The sequence below is a fragment of the Lates calcarifer genome, linkage group LG21 (assembly GCF_001640805.2).
Source record: "Lates calcarifer isolate ASB-BC8 linkage group LG21, TLL_Latcal_v3, whole genome shotgun sequence".
In the NCBI taxonomy this organism is placed as follows: domain Eukaryota; kingdom Metazoa; phylum Chordata; class Actinopteri; family Centropomidae; genus Lates; species Lates calcarifer.
Window position 1 is genome coordinate 175,001 of NC_066853.1, and position 19,642 is coordinate 194,642.

General features: G+C 42.8%; 3 protein-coding genes across 4 annotated transcripts in view; 1 reads left to right on the forward strand and 2 right to left on the reverse strand.

Moving 5' to 3' along the window:
* Positions 1–5,184, reverse strand: part of eif2a (eukaryotic translation initiation factor 2A) — a 10,812-nt gene extending 5,628 nt beyond the window's left edge. The window contains exons 1-3 of the mRNA XM_018704944.2: positions 5,099–5,184; positions 3,950–4,019; positions 3,742–3,813 (exon numbers count right to left, since the gene is read on the reverse strand). Of these exons, the coding sequence (XP_018560460.1) occupies positions 3,742–3,813; positions 3,950–4,019; positions 5,099–5,126 (170 nt within the window). The 5' untranslated portion in view covers positions 5,127–5,184. The remainder of the gene's footprint in view (positions 1–3,741; positions 3,814–3,949; positions 4,020–5,098) is intronic.
* An 897-nt stretch (positions 5,185–6,081) lies between these two features.
* serp1 (stress-associated endoplasmic reticulum protein 1) lies at positions 6,082–8,138 on the forward strand. The gene is made up of 3 exons (XM_018704954.2): positions 6,082–6,302; positions 6,902–6,974; positions 7,458–8,138. The coding sequence occupies exons 1-3, from the start codon at positions 6,219–6,221 to the stop codon at positions 7,496–7,498; spliced, it is 198 nt and encodes a 65-aa protein (XP_018560470.1). The 5' UTR covers positions 6,082–6,218; the 3' UTR covers positions 7,499–8,138.
* Positions 7,488–17,279, reverse strand: mmp23bb (matrix metallopeptidase 23bb). 2 transcript variants are annotated; one of them, XM_018704946.2, is made up of 8 exons: positions 16,777–17,276; positions 15,458–15,570; positions 14,600–14,739; positions 14,355–14,522; positions 13,907–14,071; positions 12,807–12,917; positions 12,454–12,580; positions 7,488–12,052 (listed from the first exon to the last, which is right to left on the reverse strand). In XM_018704946.2, the coding sequence occupies exons 1-8, from the start codon at positions 16,825–16,827 to the stop codon at positions 11,860–11,862; spliced, it is 1,068 nt and encodes a 355-aa protein (XP_018560462.1). In that variant the 5' UTR covers positions 16,828–17,276; the 3' UTR covers positions 7,488–11,859. The 2 variants fall into 2 exon arrangements, with proteins under 2 accessions (XP_018560462.1, XP_018560464.1); XM_018704948.2 differs by lacking the exon at positions 7,488–12,052 and adding an exon at positions 12,059–12,202 and having other exon boundaries at positions 16,777–17,279.
* Between the last annotated feature and the right edge of the window lie 2,363 nt (positions 17,280–19,642).

Consider the following 19,642-nt stretch of genomic DNA (forward strand, 5'->3'; position numbering starts at 1 on the left):
TGTCCAGTTCACTTTTGCTGAGGAGAGTAATTCATTAAGAACATTTATATCATTTTGAGTCTTAACAAAAACGATTATATCATCAGCATAAGCAGACAGTTTATAATGATGATCGCACCCCAGAAGAGACACACCAGACAAATGGACCCTTAGTTTGGGTAAAAAAGGCTCTAAGGCCAGAGAATATAGCAGACAGACAGAGACAGCCCTGTCTGACTCCCCTCTGCACCTTAAAAGGAGCACTCAAACCACCGTTAATCTTTAGTACACTCTCAATATCACTGTACAAGACCCTGATCTTGGCTATAAAACCAGAGCTGAACCCAAAAGCCTGCTGCGTCTGCCACAAGTATTGGTGTTCAACTCGATCAAAAGCCTTTTCTTGATCTAGAGAAATCAGACCAAGCTCACAGCCCAGTGAACCGGAGAGGTTCAAAATATCTCGAATCAGAAAAATATTGTCAGATATCAACCTGCCGGGTACACAGTATGTCTGGTCTACATGAAGGACCTGCTCCAACACTTTCCTTAGTCTCAGAGCCAACACTTTGGACAGGAGTTTATAGTCAGTACAGAGCAGAGACACAGGGCGCCAGTTCTTAATCTCCTGTAGGTCACCTTTCTTTGGGAGGAGAGTGAGGACAGCCCTCCTGCAGCTCAGAGGCAGCCGCCCTGTGCTCAGACTGTCCCTCAGAACCAGTAACAGATCTTCACCAATAACAGGCCAGAAGGTCTTATAGAAGTCTGCAGGGAGGCCATTGATCCCTGGAGCCTTCCCACTCTGTAGGCCCCGCAGTGCCTCCTGCAGCTCCTCAGCAGAGAGCTGCGCTTCCAGCTCTGCATTTTCCATTTAAGACACTTTAGGAAGACCTTCATAGAAAGACAACGCCTCTTCTGGGTCCTCCTAGAGATCCATCTTGTAAAGGTCCTGATAGAAATCAACAGCATGCTGTCGAATCCCAGCAGACTCTTGCAGTAGAAGCCCGCTGTCAGACCTCAAAGAGTGCATCAGTCTCCTCTGACCATTCTTACGTTCCAGCCCAAAGAAAAAGTGAGAGGGAGCAACCATTCTTACAATGTTTTGAAAACGTGACTGAACCAGAGCACCTTGAGCATGAATACCCAGCAGGTCAAACAGAGCTGCTTTCTTGCTTTTGAGAACTTCAACATGTTCTCGTTCTCCTGTGGAGTCTGCTAGAACCTGCAGCTCCACCACTTCTCTCTCCAGAGCTCTCATAGATCGAGTCATGTCCTTTGTGGCATTGAGAGTGTACTGTAGGCAAAGCTGCTTAATTTTAACTTTACCCACATCCCACCACTACTGTAAAGAGCTGTACTCACGTTTAGCTTTCCTATGATTGAACCAAAAAGTCCTGAAAACACTTTTGAAAATTTTTGTCAGATAACAGAGTGGTATTGATGTGCCAGTATGCACTTTTACATTTTACATCTTTAATAAAAATCAAACACTGTACGAGAGAATGATCTGAAAAACCAACAGGACTTATAGAACAACCTTTAAATAGGGTTAGGGTTAGGCTTTACATACACTGATATGATGAAAACAATACACTGTATCAAGTCTGGCCAGGGATAACAAATTATCTGGAGTGAACACAGGTATACTGCCGCACACTTTTATGAAGGTATCTCCAAACATCACACAGTTCAAAGGTTTCTACAAGCTTCGTGAGACAGCTCTTAGAAGCAGCATGAGGTTCCTGGTGATTCCTGTCCAAATCAGGGTTTACTGTACAGTTGAAGTCGCCTCCCAGAAACAAATACTCTTCACTCTTACAGTTCTGGAGAGCATTTTTTAACTCCTCCAGAAAAACAAGTCTCTCCAGACCAACAGCTGGAGCATAAACATTCACAAACACCATTTTAACTTTCTCAAACTCAGCTTTTACTTTTAACAGTCGACCTGGAACTATTTCATCAACACTGCAAGAGACTGGCAAGAAATCTCTAGAAAAGAGAATACCAACACCCCCACTGTTACTGCTCCTATGACTTAAAAAGGCCCTCCTCCAATCAGATTCATTGTCAGAAGTACTATGAGTTTCCTGGATGAAAGTTACATTTAACTTTTTGTTCTGAATCAAACTAAACAGGGAAGCTCTTTTCACATCATCTCGGGCACCATTAATATTTAAAGACCCCAGCTTTATGTCACACATGTTCTTTATAAAGCTGAAACCAAACAAAAACAAAATAAATACATAAAATAAAAAAGAAAACAAAAAACACTTATTCATCTTTTCCTAATTGGGCCCGAACCTTCAACAACAGTTTCTTTAACTGGAAAATCTCTGGATCAGTGAAAGAAGGCTGCTCTAAGTTTCCTGAGTTCTTCATAAAAAACCTGACAGAGTCATGAAACAGCTGTAAGTCAGGAAATACTCCTCCACCTTCACAGCCCTCATTCCCTTTGTGTTCCTCAGAAAAGTTCAGGGGATAACCAGTCTGCATTTCGTCCTGCATGCTGTCGCTCTCACCGTCACTGTCCTGTGTGTTGTGTGTGTCACTCTGTGAACTCTGGATCTTCTCCTCAGGCTCAGAGGAGCTCTGACTCTTTCTTTGACACCTTGTTAGTTTGTACAGTGTTCGCTTTGGTCTCTGTGCTCTTCCTTTTAACAGATAACTTTAACAAACCATCATCCATCACATCATCATCTTCACCTTCTAACACAGACTCAGCACTCTGGTTACAGTCTGTCCCTGCTCCTGTAACTCATCCTGCTGACTCTGAGCGTCACTGTCCTCCATGTGTCCATCAGCCAGCTCTGGCCTGTCCTCACCGCCCTGTGTGTCTGTCTGTCTGTTCTTTATGATTTCTGTGTCACTCTGTGTATTGTTTGTGTCTCTGTGTTGTGGACTGGCCGTCGGCTCTTACAGTCGGCTCCGCTGCCGACGCAGCAGCCTGACGGTCACCTGCTCTGTCTGGGCACGAACGGACCAAGTGTCCCTCTGCCCCACATCCAAAACACCTGAGTGTGTCTGAGGTGACATGAACGGTGTAATCAAAATCATCAATACGAAATCTGAAAGCGAGACTTAGTTCCTCGTCGCCCTTTTTCAGAATCATAAACACTTGTCTTCGAAAGGACACAACATGTTTCAGGAGCGGAGGTTTACAGCCCAGAGGGAGCATTTTAATGGGAGACATCAGCTGTCCGTGTCGGGCCAGCTCCTTCTCCAGCAACTCATTCCTCAGAAACGGTGGCACATTAGAAATGGTGATTTTCTTTGCAGGACTCATTAGAGGAAACACCAGGAGTCAGTGTTCCCTGAATTACAACTCCACTCTCAACCAGCTGATTCACCTGCTCACTGCTGTCCACAAAGACCACGACAGCACTGTTCATTCTGGAGGCAGATTTCACATGAGCATAACCTACAGCTGCACCTACAGCAAGGCTGCAGCTGCCGCCGCGACAAACAAATATAACTCAGCAAATAAACAACCAACACAACTCTGACGACAGAGAAGAGAAACACAGAAACATTAAACAACAACCAGAGGAAGAGAAATGAGCAAAAAAAGTTTGAAAAAACTTCCACACTTTACAAACGCTCTCCGAAACACTCACCCTGAGAGAGAGAGAGAGAGAGAGAGAGAGAGAGAGAGAGAGAGAGAGAGAGAGAGAGAGAGAGAGAGGAGGATCATGTGATTGATTACTGATCAGCTGATGAGAGTTAAATCTGATTATTGATTAGAGTGATGTTAAAGTTGATCACCTGTGTCCGTTACACCACCCGAACAGAGTCCCATCTCTGCTGAAGGTCAGACACCTGCTGAGCCGAGGGTCCCTGAACACACCACACACACACACACACACACACACACACACACACACACACACACACACACACACACAGGTAAAGTTGGTCAGGGATGACGTCACAGTGAGGCAGTATGATGATGAGGATGAGGAAGGTGTGTTACCTGGTGAAGGCTGAGTGCTGCTCACACTGTGGAGGACCTGTGAGCAGAGACGTCCCATCTGAGCCACGAACTGAAACACAGTCAAATTAACTTTATTTAAACCAGATGCTGACAGCGAGACCCAGACCTCATTAAGAAATCTATTATTTTTTAGTTTTCATGTTCACCGGTTAAAAAGCCAAACACGTAACACCACACTGTAAACCGCCTCTTAAACTGCAGGTATCACTTTTCAATTCGGCATAAATATAAAGTCTCAATCAGCTGTGTTTAACTGTTTATTACAGACTTGGGTGTAGTGAGAGTTCTCTGTGGATTTTGTTTCTGCTGAATCATCCCAGAGACTCAATAATCGTTGAGTGATTATCTGTTCTGAGAGACTGGAGGTTTATCAGAGTCTCTAACATCTGATCTGAGCTAACGACTCTAACTTGGATAATGAGGCCAAACTCCATTAAGAAATCTGTTAATTTAAGGGATTCATTGCTACAAACTGAGAGGCCATCAGAGAAGAAGATCTGACTGATTGGACTGATTCTTGCGGGTTTTATTAACAGAGATGATGACCGTTAAACTTGACAGCTGTAGACCAAATTCCGTTAAGAAATGTATTGATTTAAGTTATCCGCGTTTATCGGGTGAGAAGCCTGTCACATAAAAACATACTTACAAGATATTTACTGTGCCCGAACCTGACTCTGTAATTCGGCTCATATAGAATCTTTCAAACGACCGTTACTGCGGAGTTTTGTAACAATTTATCTCCTGCTCATCACTTCGTGCCTCTGTCCTGAGATGGTCGGTGGCAGGACGGAGCGGCCAGCGTTTTAAAAGATTATTGGTCTTGTTTTATTGTTACCTGCGAATTTTATTTACGCCGAACATGTCAGAAGACTCTGATCATTTCAGTTCAGTTTGTTGGTTTTATATTGGGGTGTATTTGTTTTTGCCAGAGACAAATCCACCAAATTCACAGAGTTTGGTGCAACACTTATTCTGCCTAAAAGAACGGGGGAAGATCCGGGTCGCTGACGGGTGAGTTCCGGGTGTTTAACTTTCACTCGGTGTCCGTATGTGTTTGGTAACATGTCAGTGTAAATATATGAAAAACAGACAAAAACAGAGCGAAATGAAGACTGAATTACCCACCTGCTAACAGCGGGACTGGAGGCGCCATGTTTACGTATTCCGGAAGAAGAAAATGCCGTGTCCCGGAAACACGTAAGAGCAGCAAGAGGCGGGTCGTTCAGTGCCACATCAGCATACAATCAGTTATTTCTTTAGAACACGTCATTTAAAAACTAAATTTAAAGGTTAAATCGCCGAGTCTCAGCTCGAATGCGCCATTCTAACATAAATAACATTAATTATTTACAATAAAAAATAAAATCTCATTTTTAATAAACGTTTAAAGTTTAAAGCTGCGACAAGTTGTCGTCAAAATGGCTGAGGGTGAAACAACTTCCGCTTTCAAAATAAAAGCGAAAAACGTTTTATGGAACAAAACAAAGAGTTTGGAATTAAAGTTGTGTCAAATATTAAACGTAAAATTATGATGCAGTGTTGTAATAAAGAAGAAAATAAAGTCACGTGATGACAGAGCTGAAACATCACGTATCAAAATGTATTTTGGTACATTTTACATTTATTATGACATGGAAGAAACAGCAGATAGATGTAAATTAAAAATACAGAGAGAGAGAGAGAGAGAGAAAAGAAATATTTTGCGTAAAAGCCTTAAAACATAAAACATATCAATGAATAGTGAAAAAATAATGATATAATAGATAAATTAAAACAATTCAAAGAGCTACAGAGACAGTATGTTTGATAACACCATGTCTATGTGTTATAGACTTTTAACCTTTTTTATTGGTTGGAAATGTTATATTTTATATTCATCAAATGTTTTGAATTAATGTTTGTTTATTTTTGCCTAATTCAGAATCAAAGTGATAATATTTTCTTCAGGAGTGAAAAGAAAAGAGGTTTAAACACAAGCACCAGGTAACATGCGGAGATCGGTGTGGATTTAATTTTGAAAGAGTGAACCGGAAATTTTATTTTGACAGGCAGTAACTTTATCATTTATGGGGGCGGGGTCACGGGTGGAGCTTCAGGTTTTTGAGTACGTAGACAACTGAGAGGATCTCCCAGTCCGTCCGCGTCCGGAGGAAACACCAGCGACAGAAACAAAGTCCGACAAACAACCGAGTACCGAATAAAAACCGACAGAACCAGGAGAAGAAACAGCAGAGAAGAAGACAAGATGGTGGCCAAACAGAGGATCCGAATGGCGAACGAGAAACACAGCAAGAACATCACTCAGCGAGGGAACGTGGCCAGGTCAACGGTGAGTTTAACAACGGCTGCTTCACCTGAGGCTCGTTCACCGGGAGAAAAAAACGGTGAAAACCACCGAAAGTAACGTTTTAATTAAAACCCGAAAGAAACCCGGGAGGTCCTCTGTGATCCTGGACCAGTCCAGTCCCGGGTCAGCCCAGTTTATACCAAGACTAGACTGACCAGACTGAGGGAAGAAGGAAGTGAATTAGACTGTTTAATTTTAAATGTTCATATAATCAATAGTCAATGTTATTGATCAGAGCTGATTAATCAGCTGGTTTGTGTTTGGAATCCTGAGGTAGTGACCATATGGATCAATACTGAGCTCAAACTGATCAATACTCTCATTACTGAGTCAGGTGGTGATTAGTTTGACTATGAACTGATCAATAAATCAATACATCATCAGAGGGAGGTGAAAAAAACAAATAATCACTTTACTGAGATTTAAATCACTGAACTCCTCTATTGATCCTGTCAGCAGCTGATCAATCACTCTGATTGATCTGATCAAACAGGAAAACAACAACAGTTTATCTGCTGATCAATCAGTTTGATCTGATCGACCAATATAAATATCTATAATCAATACTGTGTGTGTTTCAGAGGAATATGAGTGAGGATAAAGGTGTGGGTCCGTGGCTGCTCGCTCTCTTCATCTTCGTCGTCTGTGGATCAGGTCAGTCCTCCTCCTCCTCTTCTTCTACTACTTTATTAAAAACAGTCTCAGATTAAAGTTTGTTTTTATTAAAGTCAGTGGTTAATAATAATAATAATAATAATAATAATAGACATATTCTTCTTCTGTTGTTTGTGTAAATGTATTTAACGTTTGTTCTCTGAACTTCAGTGAAGTTAAATATTAAAGTGTCAGAGACAAAACAAACTCAGCTGATAATCCAATGTAACAGAGTAAATGCTACGTCATGACCTAAGCCCCGCCCCCTGTAGTGAGGAGGCGGGGCTTAGGTCTGATGACGTAGCCTGTCCCCCAGTTTGAATGTCAGAGTGACTGTGACCCGTACAAACACCTGGCAGCACAGGTGTGTGAGTGAGGGCGGGGCTGACGTACTGAGCATGCTCAGACAGAGACGGGTGAGAATAGACGTCTCACTCTGACTGAGCCTCAGAGTCCAGAGTCTGACCCTGTGTCTGTCTGCAGCCATTTTCCAGATCATCCAGAGCATCAGGATGGGCATGTAGAGTGATGTCACCGGCCAGGGGCGGGGCCACGACAGCCAGCAGCTGAGGATGACGGATGAAGGAGCTGGTGACGTCATCAGACTGCGACGACCCCCCCCCCACACACACACACACACACACACACAACAAAACTGAACCCAACAGAACATTCCTGAACTCTGCTGCTGCCAATCATTCCTCCTCAGAAACAACCGACCAAACACCCCCCACCCCCCCTCCCCACCGAGACCAACACCCAACCCCCTCCCCACCGAGAGCAACGACCAACACCACCCCCCACCGAGACCAACAACCAACCCCCCCCCACTGAGAACCAGTGTTTACTCCTGTTATCTGTGTTGATTTAATGTGTCGCTGCCACTGACCTTCAGTGTTCCTGCCTGTCAACAGACATGTGCCTTTAGCCCCGCCCCCTCTGATCACACCTTATCAGTACAACTCGTGAAGGGAGGGGTTAACTCAGACCAAAATAAATGAATGTTTGTACCTGATCAGGTTTTTGCCCCCAGTGGACATGAGATGAAGTGATGAAGGTCTTTTGAATCAGAAGCTTTAGGAGGTGCTGACAGGTGAGTCTGCACCGTGTGCAGCTTCACCTGGACGATCTGTTCACACAATAAAGGTTGATTTTGAACTTGAACACATTCTCTGTGTCTGTTGGTCTGTCTGTAAACCCAGTCCCAGTGACCCAGAGTCCCAGACCAGGTTTAAGACCAAGACCTGGTCTACAGACCTGGAGTCAACTTCATGACTTGAGGCTTGTTGGTTCTAATCTGGGACCTGGTCCTGGCTTCAGGTTTAGGACTTGTTGGTATTGTGGGTTAATAATCTGTGACTCTTCCCTCCTGTGTTCAGTCCAGAACTAACAGAGGTCTGGTCCAGTCAGAGTCCAGCTCTGGAAACAGGTCTGTTGGTGTGGATCCACCTCTGGTCCTGGACATCAGATCCAGATTCTGGACCTTCTCAGACCTTCCTCCTGCAGTGACTCTGTCTGTCCATATGATGGAGCTGTGTGAACAGAGACAGTAGAGACAGTTCAGGCCAACAGACTGACCTCAGTCCAGCTGAACCAGGTTTATCAGTTTTTACTGAATCAGTCCAATTGGTTAGAAATAAATGATCAATGATGATCAATCAGCCAATCAGAGGAGAGAACAGGACGAACTAATCAGAGTCTTAAAACAGCTGATCCTGGACTCTGTAAATCACTGAGACTATCAGCTGTTACAGTCAACAACAAACAAACATTAATATTAAATCATGAGGAACAGAAACATCCGATTCCTCTGAAAAAGTTTTATTAAAATATTTTAATATTTTTAAACCTGAAATAAACTTTTATTTTGAAATGTTTTAATGTTTATTACATACGCTCCTTTATCTTAATTATAACATGTCTGAATGTAAACTGACAAACCATCTGTTTATTTTCAGCTCCAGGTCTTATTACATGCTGATATTTCAATATGTTCTTCTACATTTTCATCTCTAATAAACATATATTTTATTTGTATATTTTTTACATTATATTCTATCAGTATATTATAAACTAACACATGCAGTTTTTATATTCCTTCTGCTTTGTTAAAAACACTTAAAAAAGACAAAGATTTAAAAGATCAAGTTTAAAATGTTTTTTATTTATTACAAATTAGTAAATAGTTGTAATAATAATATGTGAAGACCTGGAGAATTCAATTTATTACAATATGAGTAAATCAAAATATAAAAATACATCATGTATTTGTATATTTTATGATATAAAATAAATAGATTATTATTTGTATGTATTTATTGTTTATTTAAAAAAAATCAATCTAATATGGAAATATGGAAGTGTTTATCTGCTCTGGTCTCTGAGGATCTCTGTCGTCTGTTTTAACTTCAGATGAACATCGTGTTGTTGTGTTGTTGTTGGATCAGATTTAGTCAGTGTGTGTGGACAGAGCCAGTTTGACCCACATCAGTGAAGCAGTGAGACAGAAAACATCAGATGTGGGTCAGAGAGGGTTAAAACCAGACGACTCTTTGTTCTCAGTCTTTTGTTTCGTTTGTCTTCATCAGAGGAAAATTTAACAAACATCAGTGTTTTTACGTCACGTCTGAACCTCCATCTGTTTCCTGCTGAGATTTAAACTCCAACACAACAAACACAATCCTCTGGTTTCATCTCAGTTTTAACATTGATGTTTCTTGTTTATCATTTTTCTGTTGAGATTAGTTTTATATTTTATTATTGTTTATATTAAACTTGATGAAATCTAATGATCTGATTCTTGATGATTCACAAAGTGTGGTGCAGAATAAATGTTCATATCTACATTAAATATAAACTGTAAAATAACCTGTGTTCAGACTGATTAATGAGTTTTCAGTCAATAAGCTGATCACTTAGTTAAGTGATGCTCTGACTTTATGAATCTCTGCTCATAGATTTTAATATTAATATCTGTCTTCTACCATCTGACCTCTGATTGATGCTTAACTCACAACGACTGATGAGTAAACAGCTGCTAATGCTGATGTTAGCTATGCAGCGATAGCAAAAACATATATGTAGCTTTTTTGACACACTGACAGTAAATTAACTGTTAATAAACTACCAGCTGCAAATTACCATTTTAATTCTTAATTCATGATGTGAAATTCTGACAGAAAACCTGAGTGGAGGTTAAAACAGGATTCAAACCTTTTTATTTTCGACACAAAACGTGTTTACAGAAAAAAAGATGACAGGACGAGCAATGCAGTCTGGGTAAAATATGTCAAACACTGGACGAGGCTGATGACTAATACTAATGTTTTTAAAGTTCTCTCCTTTTCCCATTTCTACATCTGATGATGGTAACAAGGGGAAGTCAGTTAATAAACTGCAGATCTGTGACGAGGTCTGAGCTCTGGACTAGAGTCTGATTTCCTGTCTCCACATGAAGGAGTCAGGACTAAACAGAAACCATGAGCTGACGAACAGAACTCCTGATTTACTGGGCTGAGGAATGACTGTTGAGTATCAGACTGAAGAGAAAAGTGTTGAAGTGTTTTCAGCACACGACAAACTGACCAGTGAAACATTACGGCTAAAAACGAGAAGTCGCCACCTGAATGTTTCATCAGAACGAAAGAAGTTAAAAGGTTCAAAAAGAGATTAGTCAGCCTCAGACTTTAGACCTTGGCCTGGAACTGAACCCTGAATATAACCTGTTATCAGACCCCATATTTCATCACAGTGAGAGGGAAAATAAAATCAGTCCTGATGTAAACAGAAGGTCACAGTGAGTCCATCAGCAGCTGATCACAGGGAAACATAGAAATCATCTCAGATCAGATTCACAGTTTGTTTCTGTTCAGGTTTCAGAAAATCCCAGGTCAGATCTGACACAAATTTTTACTGATTCTCAGGTTTCTGAGTCAAGTCCTTCCCAAGTCAAACAGTTTGACTTCCTGTCCTCGAACATGAATGATGTGAAAATAATTTACTGTTCTGTCAGACTTTTCTCTGTTGGATCAAACAGATAAAACTGTTGTAAACTGTGTTATTTTAGGTCACATGACCTGCAGTACCAACTGTGGCCACTACCAAAACCATCCTGAACAGCCCACAGCTGCTCCTGGTTATTCAGAGGACAAAAGTCGAAGTTTAAAGAGGAGACTCACAGTAGTTAAAGGTCAAAGGTCACAGGTGAGGTTAGATCATTTGCTACCCAGCTAACTAGTTAATCTACAGTAATTTAGTTTAAGTGATGCAGCGATCAACACTTTGTCTCTACAGAGTACATCATGTATTAGTTTACTGTCCACAGGTTTACAGGTACATGACGTCTCATCAGGAGGATTATAAGGACGTTTTCTCCTCACAACATGTTTACGAGGATGTCGTGTCACACTGGGAGTCACATGATGTCAAGCCTGTTACTGAAGCATGACATCATGCTGGGAAGATAAAGGGTTTATGGAGTTCTACAGGATTACAGGTACGTGACGTCTTGTCAGGAGGTTACGAGGACGTCCTGAGAAGATGTTTATGAGGACATTAGATCGTGTCGAGATGATTACAGGTACACGGTGGCCAACAGAACAAGAACATGAATCATGCCAAGATGGTCGTCCACCTTATGAGGACATAACATCTTGACAAAAGGATTTCCAGGATTTAAAGTTTTCACTGATATATGTTGTGTCATGTCCAAGTCACAAACCTCCCTCTGTACCTGTGTGTGAACGAACCGTCAGAATCACCTGGAGAAAAATCCAAGCACACCAAAAAATACCGACCATCTGATCCAGTGATCGTATTCAATGAAGTGTTCTGTTGTCCCACAAATATAAAACCAGTTTACTTGTTTTGTCCTCCGTCGACGTCCTCAGCTGTTGGACGGTTGCTCTGGTTTCAGTCGGATGGCCCAGGAGTTGGCAGAGATGATGTCTCCTCGTCGATGGACTCGACAGGTGTAGACGCCCTCGTTGAACTCGTTGGCAACAATACGAAGGTCTCGGTCCTTCATGACGATGTAGCCAGGGATGGAGGTCAGGATCTGCTCGCCGTCTTTGTACCAGCTGCAGGAAACGACAAACTTTTTACAGGATGATGTTTTTGGCTGAAGGATGTTGGTCAGCAGGTTTACTGAGATCTGTCCTCTAGCGCCACCTTCAGGACAAACTCTGTAGTTCTAAGACTGGGGAGGGCCATGAGATCTGGTAGAAAGCCTTGGAAACAAAAACAGGTGTGTTGTACTTTGTGGTGGGAGCTGCTGCCTCCAAGGACAACAGTTAAGTTTGATCCTTGAACTCCAGTTTCATGTTGTTTATCTTTTAGTTTAGACTGATTATTTTTCTATTAGCAGAATTATCCATCTACACTGTCTGTTTGTTTATTCATTCACCCTGTCTTCCTCTCTGACTCAGCCACAGTCTTTGTGTTTCATTTAGACTTCAGTATTCAGTATTGATCAGCTGACCTGACTTTGGGCGGCGAGCGGGGGTTTTTGGTTCCACAGCGGAAACCCACCACTTTCCCTCGGGGAACCATCTTGATCTTGACATTGGCCGGAGGTGGTGTTGGCGTGGTAACTGCTTCCAGAGGCTCTGCGGCAGGAATAAGATACAGACAGGAAATGAGCTTCATACCAGAGATGGTTCGACAAACGGACAGACCTCAGAGAGAATCAGGTTTCTGTTTGATGGTCCAGACTGCAGCAGCAGTCCGGACTCCATTGTCCAACATCAACCCTGCGTCTAGTTTTTTATTCTCTGTTCAATAATAAAGAAGATTGTCAGTGAACCTGAGGTCTGCCTTATGATGTGGACTCACCGTAGCAGAGGTCACAGCGCTGAGGACAGTTCTTCTTCATGAAGGTCTTCCTCCGCTCACAGAAGCCAAGTCGAGCCCACGGATCACAGACTCGCTTCTTATCCAGACAACCTGCAACAAACAACAACCGTCGATCAACGATGGAAGAATTCAGATCATTTCCCACAGAGAAAACGACAGAAGCAAAATATACTAAAATATCAGAAGTTCAGTGTTATTATATATTATTATCATATTACTAATAACATGTTATCAGTGTTTTAATGATGCAGCAGTTTCAGTCTTAAGCTCCTCTTTTTATAAAACTCATCAAATGTTTTTAGTGTAAAATGTGTAAAATCTGAATCACCAGCTGCAGTAGAGGCATGAGGCAGCAGAAAAAGTAAATACTCAAATCCAAGCATAAATACTTTATAACTGTACTTAAGTACTATTAAATCAGACAAAATGATGTAAGTGAATCCTACATTCAACAACTTTGACTCATGTGAAAACAAAAGGAAACTGATTCAGACTCAATGAAATCGAGTTTGGATAAAATCACTTAACATGTAAATTCTCTGTATTGTTTATTTTATTTTTCTGCTATATTTGTGAGTTTAAATAGTGACACAATATGTAGAACTGTTGTATAATAATATTTTCAGTGATTATCAGTGAAGATTTGTACAGTTTTACAGGGACCTGTGTCAATCTCTTAATTTTGGTTTTTTATACTTTATTAAACTGAGTTATAGTTGAGTTTGTGGTAAGAGAAGATACTATGGCTGTCGGGTAAGGACATTAAAAGGTGTTAAACCTCAACCTATGACAGTAACAGCTCGCTTCGTAGTCCTGAACTTCTCTGAAACCACTGAAAAGATCTCATCTGTGATGAAGGACTGATTGACAGAACATTCAACCAATAGAAAGACACAGGAGGCGGGGCTTAGCTAAATGACAGGCAGATAAGGAAGGCAAATAAGGAATATATATTCAGAGATTCATGACAGGATATGAAATCTTCTCTACAACTACAGTTACTTTCCTTAACTGCAACCATTTTGGTTTTAACAGTTTTTATTAATCCACTGCTAACACCACAGATCAGAGAACATTACCATAGAGTCTCTGGATTCCCCAGACGTCATCCTGAGCAATGTTCCTCTGGCCGGTGTAGGTGGCATTGGGATGCATCAGGGCCTGAGGGTCTCTGGAGTGCCACAGGCCGAGGGCATGACCAATCTCGTGAGCCGCCACCTGGACTAGGTCGTTCAGCCAAACACCTGCAGAGTCAGACTCAGTCAGTCCACAAGACTAAACACTAAAGACCAATGTCATTGGCAATGTCAGAGGCAGTGAAGAAACTGAAACTGAGCTGTTATTAAACTGGAGGGCTGTTAGGTTGTTATCAAACACCTGCGTCCAGAAAGACAGTGATTCTGTCTCTTTACATAAAAACCCTAATGTAACCCCTGAATGTTAAGTTCTACGCTGATGATACTCTGTTGTATTTCAGTGACTGGTCTCTTCCTGCTGCTCCTCCTGCTCCTCCTCCAGTATAGTTACCTTGTTTCCAGCTGAACCTGGACTTGCCAAGGATCCAGAATTCATGGTTGTCAAAGTGGATTTCCCCTCGCGGCGGCAGGAAGGCATGAGCCAGCTCGCCATTCAGACCGTCAAAACATGGGTGGAGAGGAGACCACCAGCAGTCGGTGTGGTTAAAGGTGTAGAAACCTAACACACAGATAAACAGTGTTTTCAGATTTATAAAACCACATCAGTGACTTCAGATGGATGGTTCTGGCTCATACCAATGGTGATGTCAACGGTGGCGTTGCCATCGGTAACCTCGGTGAAGGTCAGCGGAGACACGTCGCTCCACTTGGTGAAGGCGATGCTGATGGCCTTTCTGGTGTCCTCCACGTTCAGGGTGTTGGGGAACTTGGTGATCCTGAGACAAACACAGAGACAGGAAATGAGCTCTGACTTGTTTTCTTTCCCTGAGTGACACCTGTCAGGACGAATGGAGCTCTGCCTCCTCCACAGGGACTGACTCTGATCTCAGCTGTCTGATTGGCAGAGCTTGTACGGCCTTGCAGGCACAATTCAGGGTGATAAAACCATAAAAGACAGGCTAGCCAATCAGAGAGCATTCAGAGCAACAACTGGGCTTAATCAGTTCAATTCAGCAGCAGCGCTCACAGAGTCGCTCTGTGTTATTTACTTTACCATTAAAAAACAAAGAGATAAAACACCTGTCTGACTGACTGACAGCTGCTGGGCCCGAATATACACCACCACCCTGATCAGCTGATCCCCATCATCACATTTCCATCTCATAACATTTTATACTTTTAATTTCACTACATTTATTTGACAGCTGTAGCTAAATATCTCTATCAGACCCCATTGACAAAAACAGGAATTTTACAGAGCAGAACACAGGAGCTGCTGGAATACCACTGCCTCCATCTGTTAGTGTGTTTGTGTTACTATGGTGGAAGACATAATCAGATACTTTACTGAAGTAAAAGTACCACACACAGTAAGTGTCCAGTCCAGCAATTCCTGGTTAAATTCCTGTTTTTGTCAATGGAGTCTGGTAGAGAGATATAGTGACGTTTCTGGTTAAACTCTTTAATATAAAGCTCTGTCTCTGTGTTAAACACCTGTATGTGATGTTGTGGTGGGTCCACTTGTGTCCCAGTGGGTTGATGGCGTAACGTTTGTTTCTTGTTCCCTCATGAACTGAGCGGCTTTCTCTGCTGCTGCTGCCGGACGTCTGAAAACACACAGAACAACCATGATCATTAACCAGTCAGCTGCAGTTCCTCTGTTGTCCACCAGGTGTTACTGTGAGCGGACTCTGCATGTACAAGGTCAAAGTTCAGCCTCAGGGTTGGACTCTGCAGCTTCACTGGGTTTCCTCAGGATCAGTCAGAGACGTGGCAGCAGACTGATTCTATACAGATGTGAAACTCTTTCCTTTCCATGTGTTTCTCCTTTGAACCCCCCCTCACCACCTCCTCCACCCCCTCACTCTGAAATATCTGTCACCCACATGTGAACCTCCTCTGATCATCCTCATCCGTACACCGACACCGACACCGACTGTCGACTCTTCACCATTTAAACCAGACTGTCTGTTTCATCTTGTTAATAATATAAAACTAATAAATTACTATTTCTTTTTGTCTATGAAACTAATTTAATTTGGAGCCAAAGGTTCACATCTGAATTAACTTTCATTAACTGACTCATCCTGTTTTAACAGACTCCTGCAGTGATGATGTGTTTCTGTAGTCCAACCTGAAGTCAGCATCAGCCTGGTTCCTCCACAAAAAGCCAGTGGGATTTTTTCATTGTGTTTTGGATTATTCCAGAAAATAAACAGTGAGCAGCTAAAGTTTCTGATCCTTCAGGTTTAGTTGATCAGATCATCTTCACAGATGAACACCACTGTTCTGATGTTTGAAGCCTAAATCCAATCTCCAGAAGTAAGAAGCTAATGTTAGGCTATAAACCAACTACACCACGGTCACATGGTGTCAGGTCAGTTCAGGATCAGCTGGTGACGTGAACAGGGTCAACTCAGACCTTCAGAGGGTCTACAGGAGCTTTTTAATACCATAAAGTTTTATTGTGAAAGGTTTGTGTGTTTTATTTTGAAAAGTGTGAGTCACTGATTATTTCATCACTGATCTGATGATTATGTTCAGATTTAATCAGTGAATCAGATCAGTTTTATCTAAACGTCACTGAGGGGGAGGGGCAGTATTTTTTTATTTCTCCTCTTCAGTTCTTCTGATTTAATTCTTCTGTTTATTTTGCTTCTTTAATTTTAAAACACTGATCTGAGATCTGCTCTGAGTTCACCCTGAAGCGCCTGATTTAATCTGAAACTGATCTGAGGTCAGTTTTTATTAAGGAACTGATTTTAATGAACTAATCAATACATCAATCAGACACAGAGACAGAGGACACTCACCTTCATCACCATCATCATCATCATCAGCAGCAGCAGCTGAAGAGGGTCCATGATGAGAACTGGATCCTACAGAGTCCGACTCATGACCCGCCTGTTAATCAGCCTGTCAATCAACCAATCAATCAGTCAGTTAATCGATCAGCCTGTCTGTGCGTCATCAGACGCGTCTCCAAACTAAAGATTTCCAAAGGTTTATGCAGAGCTCTCAGGTTTCCTCAGGACCCTCCTGGACCAGGAGAACCGACCCGGAGCGTCCGGATGCGCGCGAGGAAAAAAAGAGAAAAAGATCTGAACCAGACCCGAACCGTCCCGGATCAGTCCCGCCTGCGTCCTCGTCTCTCCTCCTCGTCCCCTCACAGTCCTCCGTCCTTCTGTGTCAGGATCAGATAACCCGGGTCGATCAGAGTCCGGACCAGGTTCCTCGTGCTCGGCTCTGGAACAAACTGAGGGAACTTCCCGGACAGTGCGCTCCTTACTGCAGTGGGGCTGGTCCGGAGGGGCGGGGTCAGGTGTGTGTGCTGGTGTCCATTTACACAGACACGAGAAATGTGGAGTTTAACCCTTTTACTGCAGATTCACTGACGCCTCTGAACCGAGTCTGAACCTATTCCGGTTCCTGCAGGACTTCATTCTGATGAGTCAAACTCTTTTTTTATTCTCTGCAACGTCGAAGCTGTTTCTGAGGATCTGAGCAGCAGATGAACAAACACTCAGACCTGGACCTTGTTGTTCGCTCTGGAGGCCTCCGTGGGCCCGCAGGGTTTGGGGCCACAGGTAGGGCCACCCCGAGATGTTTTCTCAGCAGCAGTGGTCCAGATGTGCAGAGTTTGTCAGAACATCTGTTCAAACAGACTGTTGACCATCAGCCTCCTCTGAACCTCCAGAGCTGCTGAGAGGTCTGAGTCTGTTTCTGGATCCTCCTCATGTTCAGTCTGACGGTTTGAAGGTCTGAAGGTTTGAGGGTCTGAGAGTCTGAAGGTCTGAGGGTCTGAGGGTCTGAAGGTCTGAAGGTCTGAGAGTCTGTGGGTCTGAGAGTCTGAGGGTCTGAAGGTCTGAAGGTCTGAGGGTCTGAAGGTCTGGGGGTCTAAGAGTCTGATGGTTTGAGGGTCTGAAGGTCTGGATCCTGGACTTCCTGAAAATCTCCTGGTGAAGATCAGAGATAAAAACTCAGAATGAAACTTATGAATGTGAATAAATCAATAAACTTCAGATCCTCTTCATGGATCTGTTTTGTACTGGATCCAAAAGGGACCAGAATCAGACCAGATCTGGATCTGATTCTGGACTAAATGAACCTGCAGTTTTTTTTGTTTCTGTCATGTTTGACACAGAGTCAATAATCTGCGGGGTTCCTCGGGGTTCTGGTCTTGGCCCTGACTGGTTCTGACCAAACAACAGATCTGAGTCAGAACTGGTCCTCTAGTGGTTCAGGTCTAGGCTGGTCTGAGGACAATCTGTGACGCAGATCAGCAGTAGCTGCATCAGCTCACAGTGGAGGGAAATCAGTAACTAAGTACATTTACTCAAGTACTTCAGGAGTAATTTGAGTATTATTTTTCAGCTTCAGTTAAAATCAGCTCCAACAGTAAATATATATTATACTCACATACTCTGAAGTAACTGATTCAATGCAATACTTTTACTTGTAACTGAGTACTTTTCCTGCAGTAGAGTATCAGAGTACTTCCTCCCTCACTGATGGAAACAAACATCATATTCTCTGGATCCAGTTTTAATATAAATATTAATGAGTTTCAGCTTTAAGAGAAAAAAATAAACTAATCTTTGCTGAAGCAGATTTATTCTATAATCCCCCCCCCCCCCCCCCCCCATTGTTTACACTGTCTGTATTGTCTTTACTGTGTGTTACTGATTGTGTATCTCGTTGATTGTGTTGTTGTTTATCTGTCCGCCCACACCCGGCTTCTCGGTCCAGCTCGGTCACCTTCACCCTGACAAACTGCTGAATGTTAAACAGCCTCATTAAACCCTCTGGACCAGGTCTGACTGCTGGAGCCGAGCCGCCTGGCACACTCCCATCATGCACTGCAGCAACGCTCTGACCTCACACCCACTTTGTCTGCTGGCAGCGCCGCCTCTGATCGATACCTCACAGAAACCTGAGCGACATCTGAGACCAGAACTGAGACCAGAACCACCTGAAACCAGAACCATCTGAGACAAGAACTGAGACCAGAACTGAACAGGTGCATAGAAGGTAAAGTACAACTACCTCATAACTGTACTGAAGTACTGTACTTTAGTAAATGTACTTAGTTACTTCCCACCGCTGATGATTACCTTATAACATGGACAGTGGGAAATGAAACTACAGCCCTTCACAGCTACTGACAGATGTAGATAGAAACAAACCTGTTTCCTGTTCTAGTTTCTGATTGGTGTGAACTTCCACAGTAATTTTGTTGTAATTTTGTAGTGTCGTTACATCACTAAAGGTCCACTTACTTGTTTTGTTCCGGACCTTTTATTTGGTCTTCAGCAGCAGTTTCCTTCAGTCAAAGGTCAGGATCCATGTTGATGACTTAACATTTGTCCTGACAGTCTGTCTGTCACCCTCACCCCACCTCCGTGGACTCAGTCAGGAGACGTCGACCTGTCGTACCCATCATGCCTCTGCGTCTCTGCCTGGGAACCCCAGGGGCCTCCTGGCAGCTGTTCAGACCCGGGGGGGGGTTCTGGCAGCATGTCACTCAGAGAGACGGAGGAGGAGACGAACTTTCAACCAGAGCTGAAGGACGAGGATTTAATTACACCTCTGTCCATTCATCTGTCCATCCACACACTCACACATGGAACACACATACACAAACACACACACACTGAGCAGCAAGTTCCCACATCTCCG

Coding starts and splice junctions, on each gene's coding strand:
- serp1 (XM_018704954.2), top strand. CDS start 6,219: ATGGTGGCCAAACAGAGGATCCGAATGGCGAACGAGAAACACAGCAAG. Junction 6,303..6,901: donor GGAACGTGGCCAGGTCAACG/GTGAGTTTAACA, acceptor TGTGTGTTTCAG/AGGAATATGAGTGAGGATAA. Junction 6,975..7,457: donor CTTCGTCGTCTGTGGATCAG/GTCAGTCCTCCT, acceptor GTCTGTCTGCAG/CCATTTTCCAGATCATCCAG.
- mmp23bb (XM_018704946.2), bottom strand. CDS start 16,827: ATGGACCCTCTTCAGCTGCTGCTGCTGATGATGATGATGATGGTGATG. Junction 15,571..16,776: donor TGATGATGATGGTGATGAAG/GTGAGTGTCCTC, acceptor GTGTGTTTTCAG/ACGTCCGGCAGCAGCAGCAG. Junction 12,918..13,906: donor GGGAATCCAGAGACTCTATG/GTAATGTTCTCT, acceptor TGTTTGTTGCAG/GTTGTCTGGATAAGAAGCGA.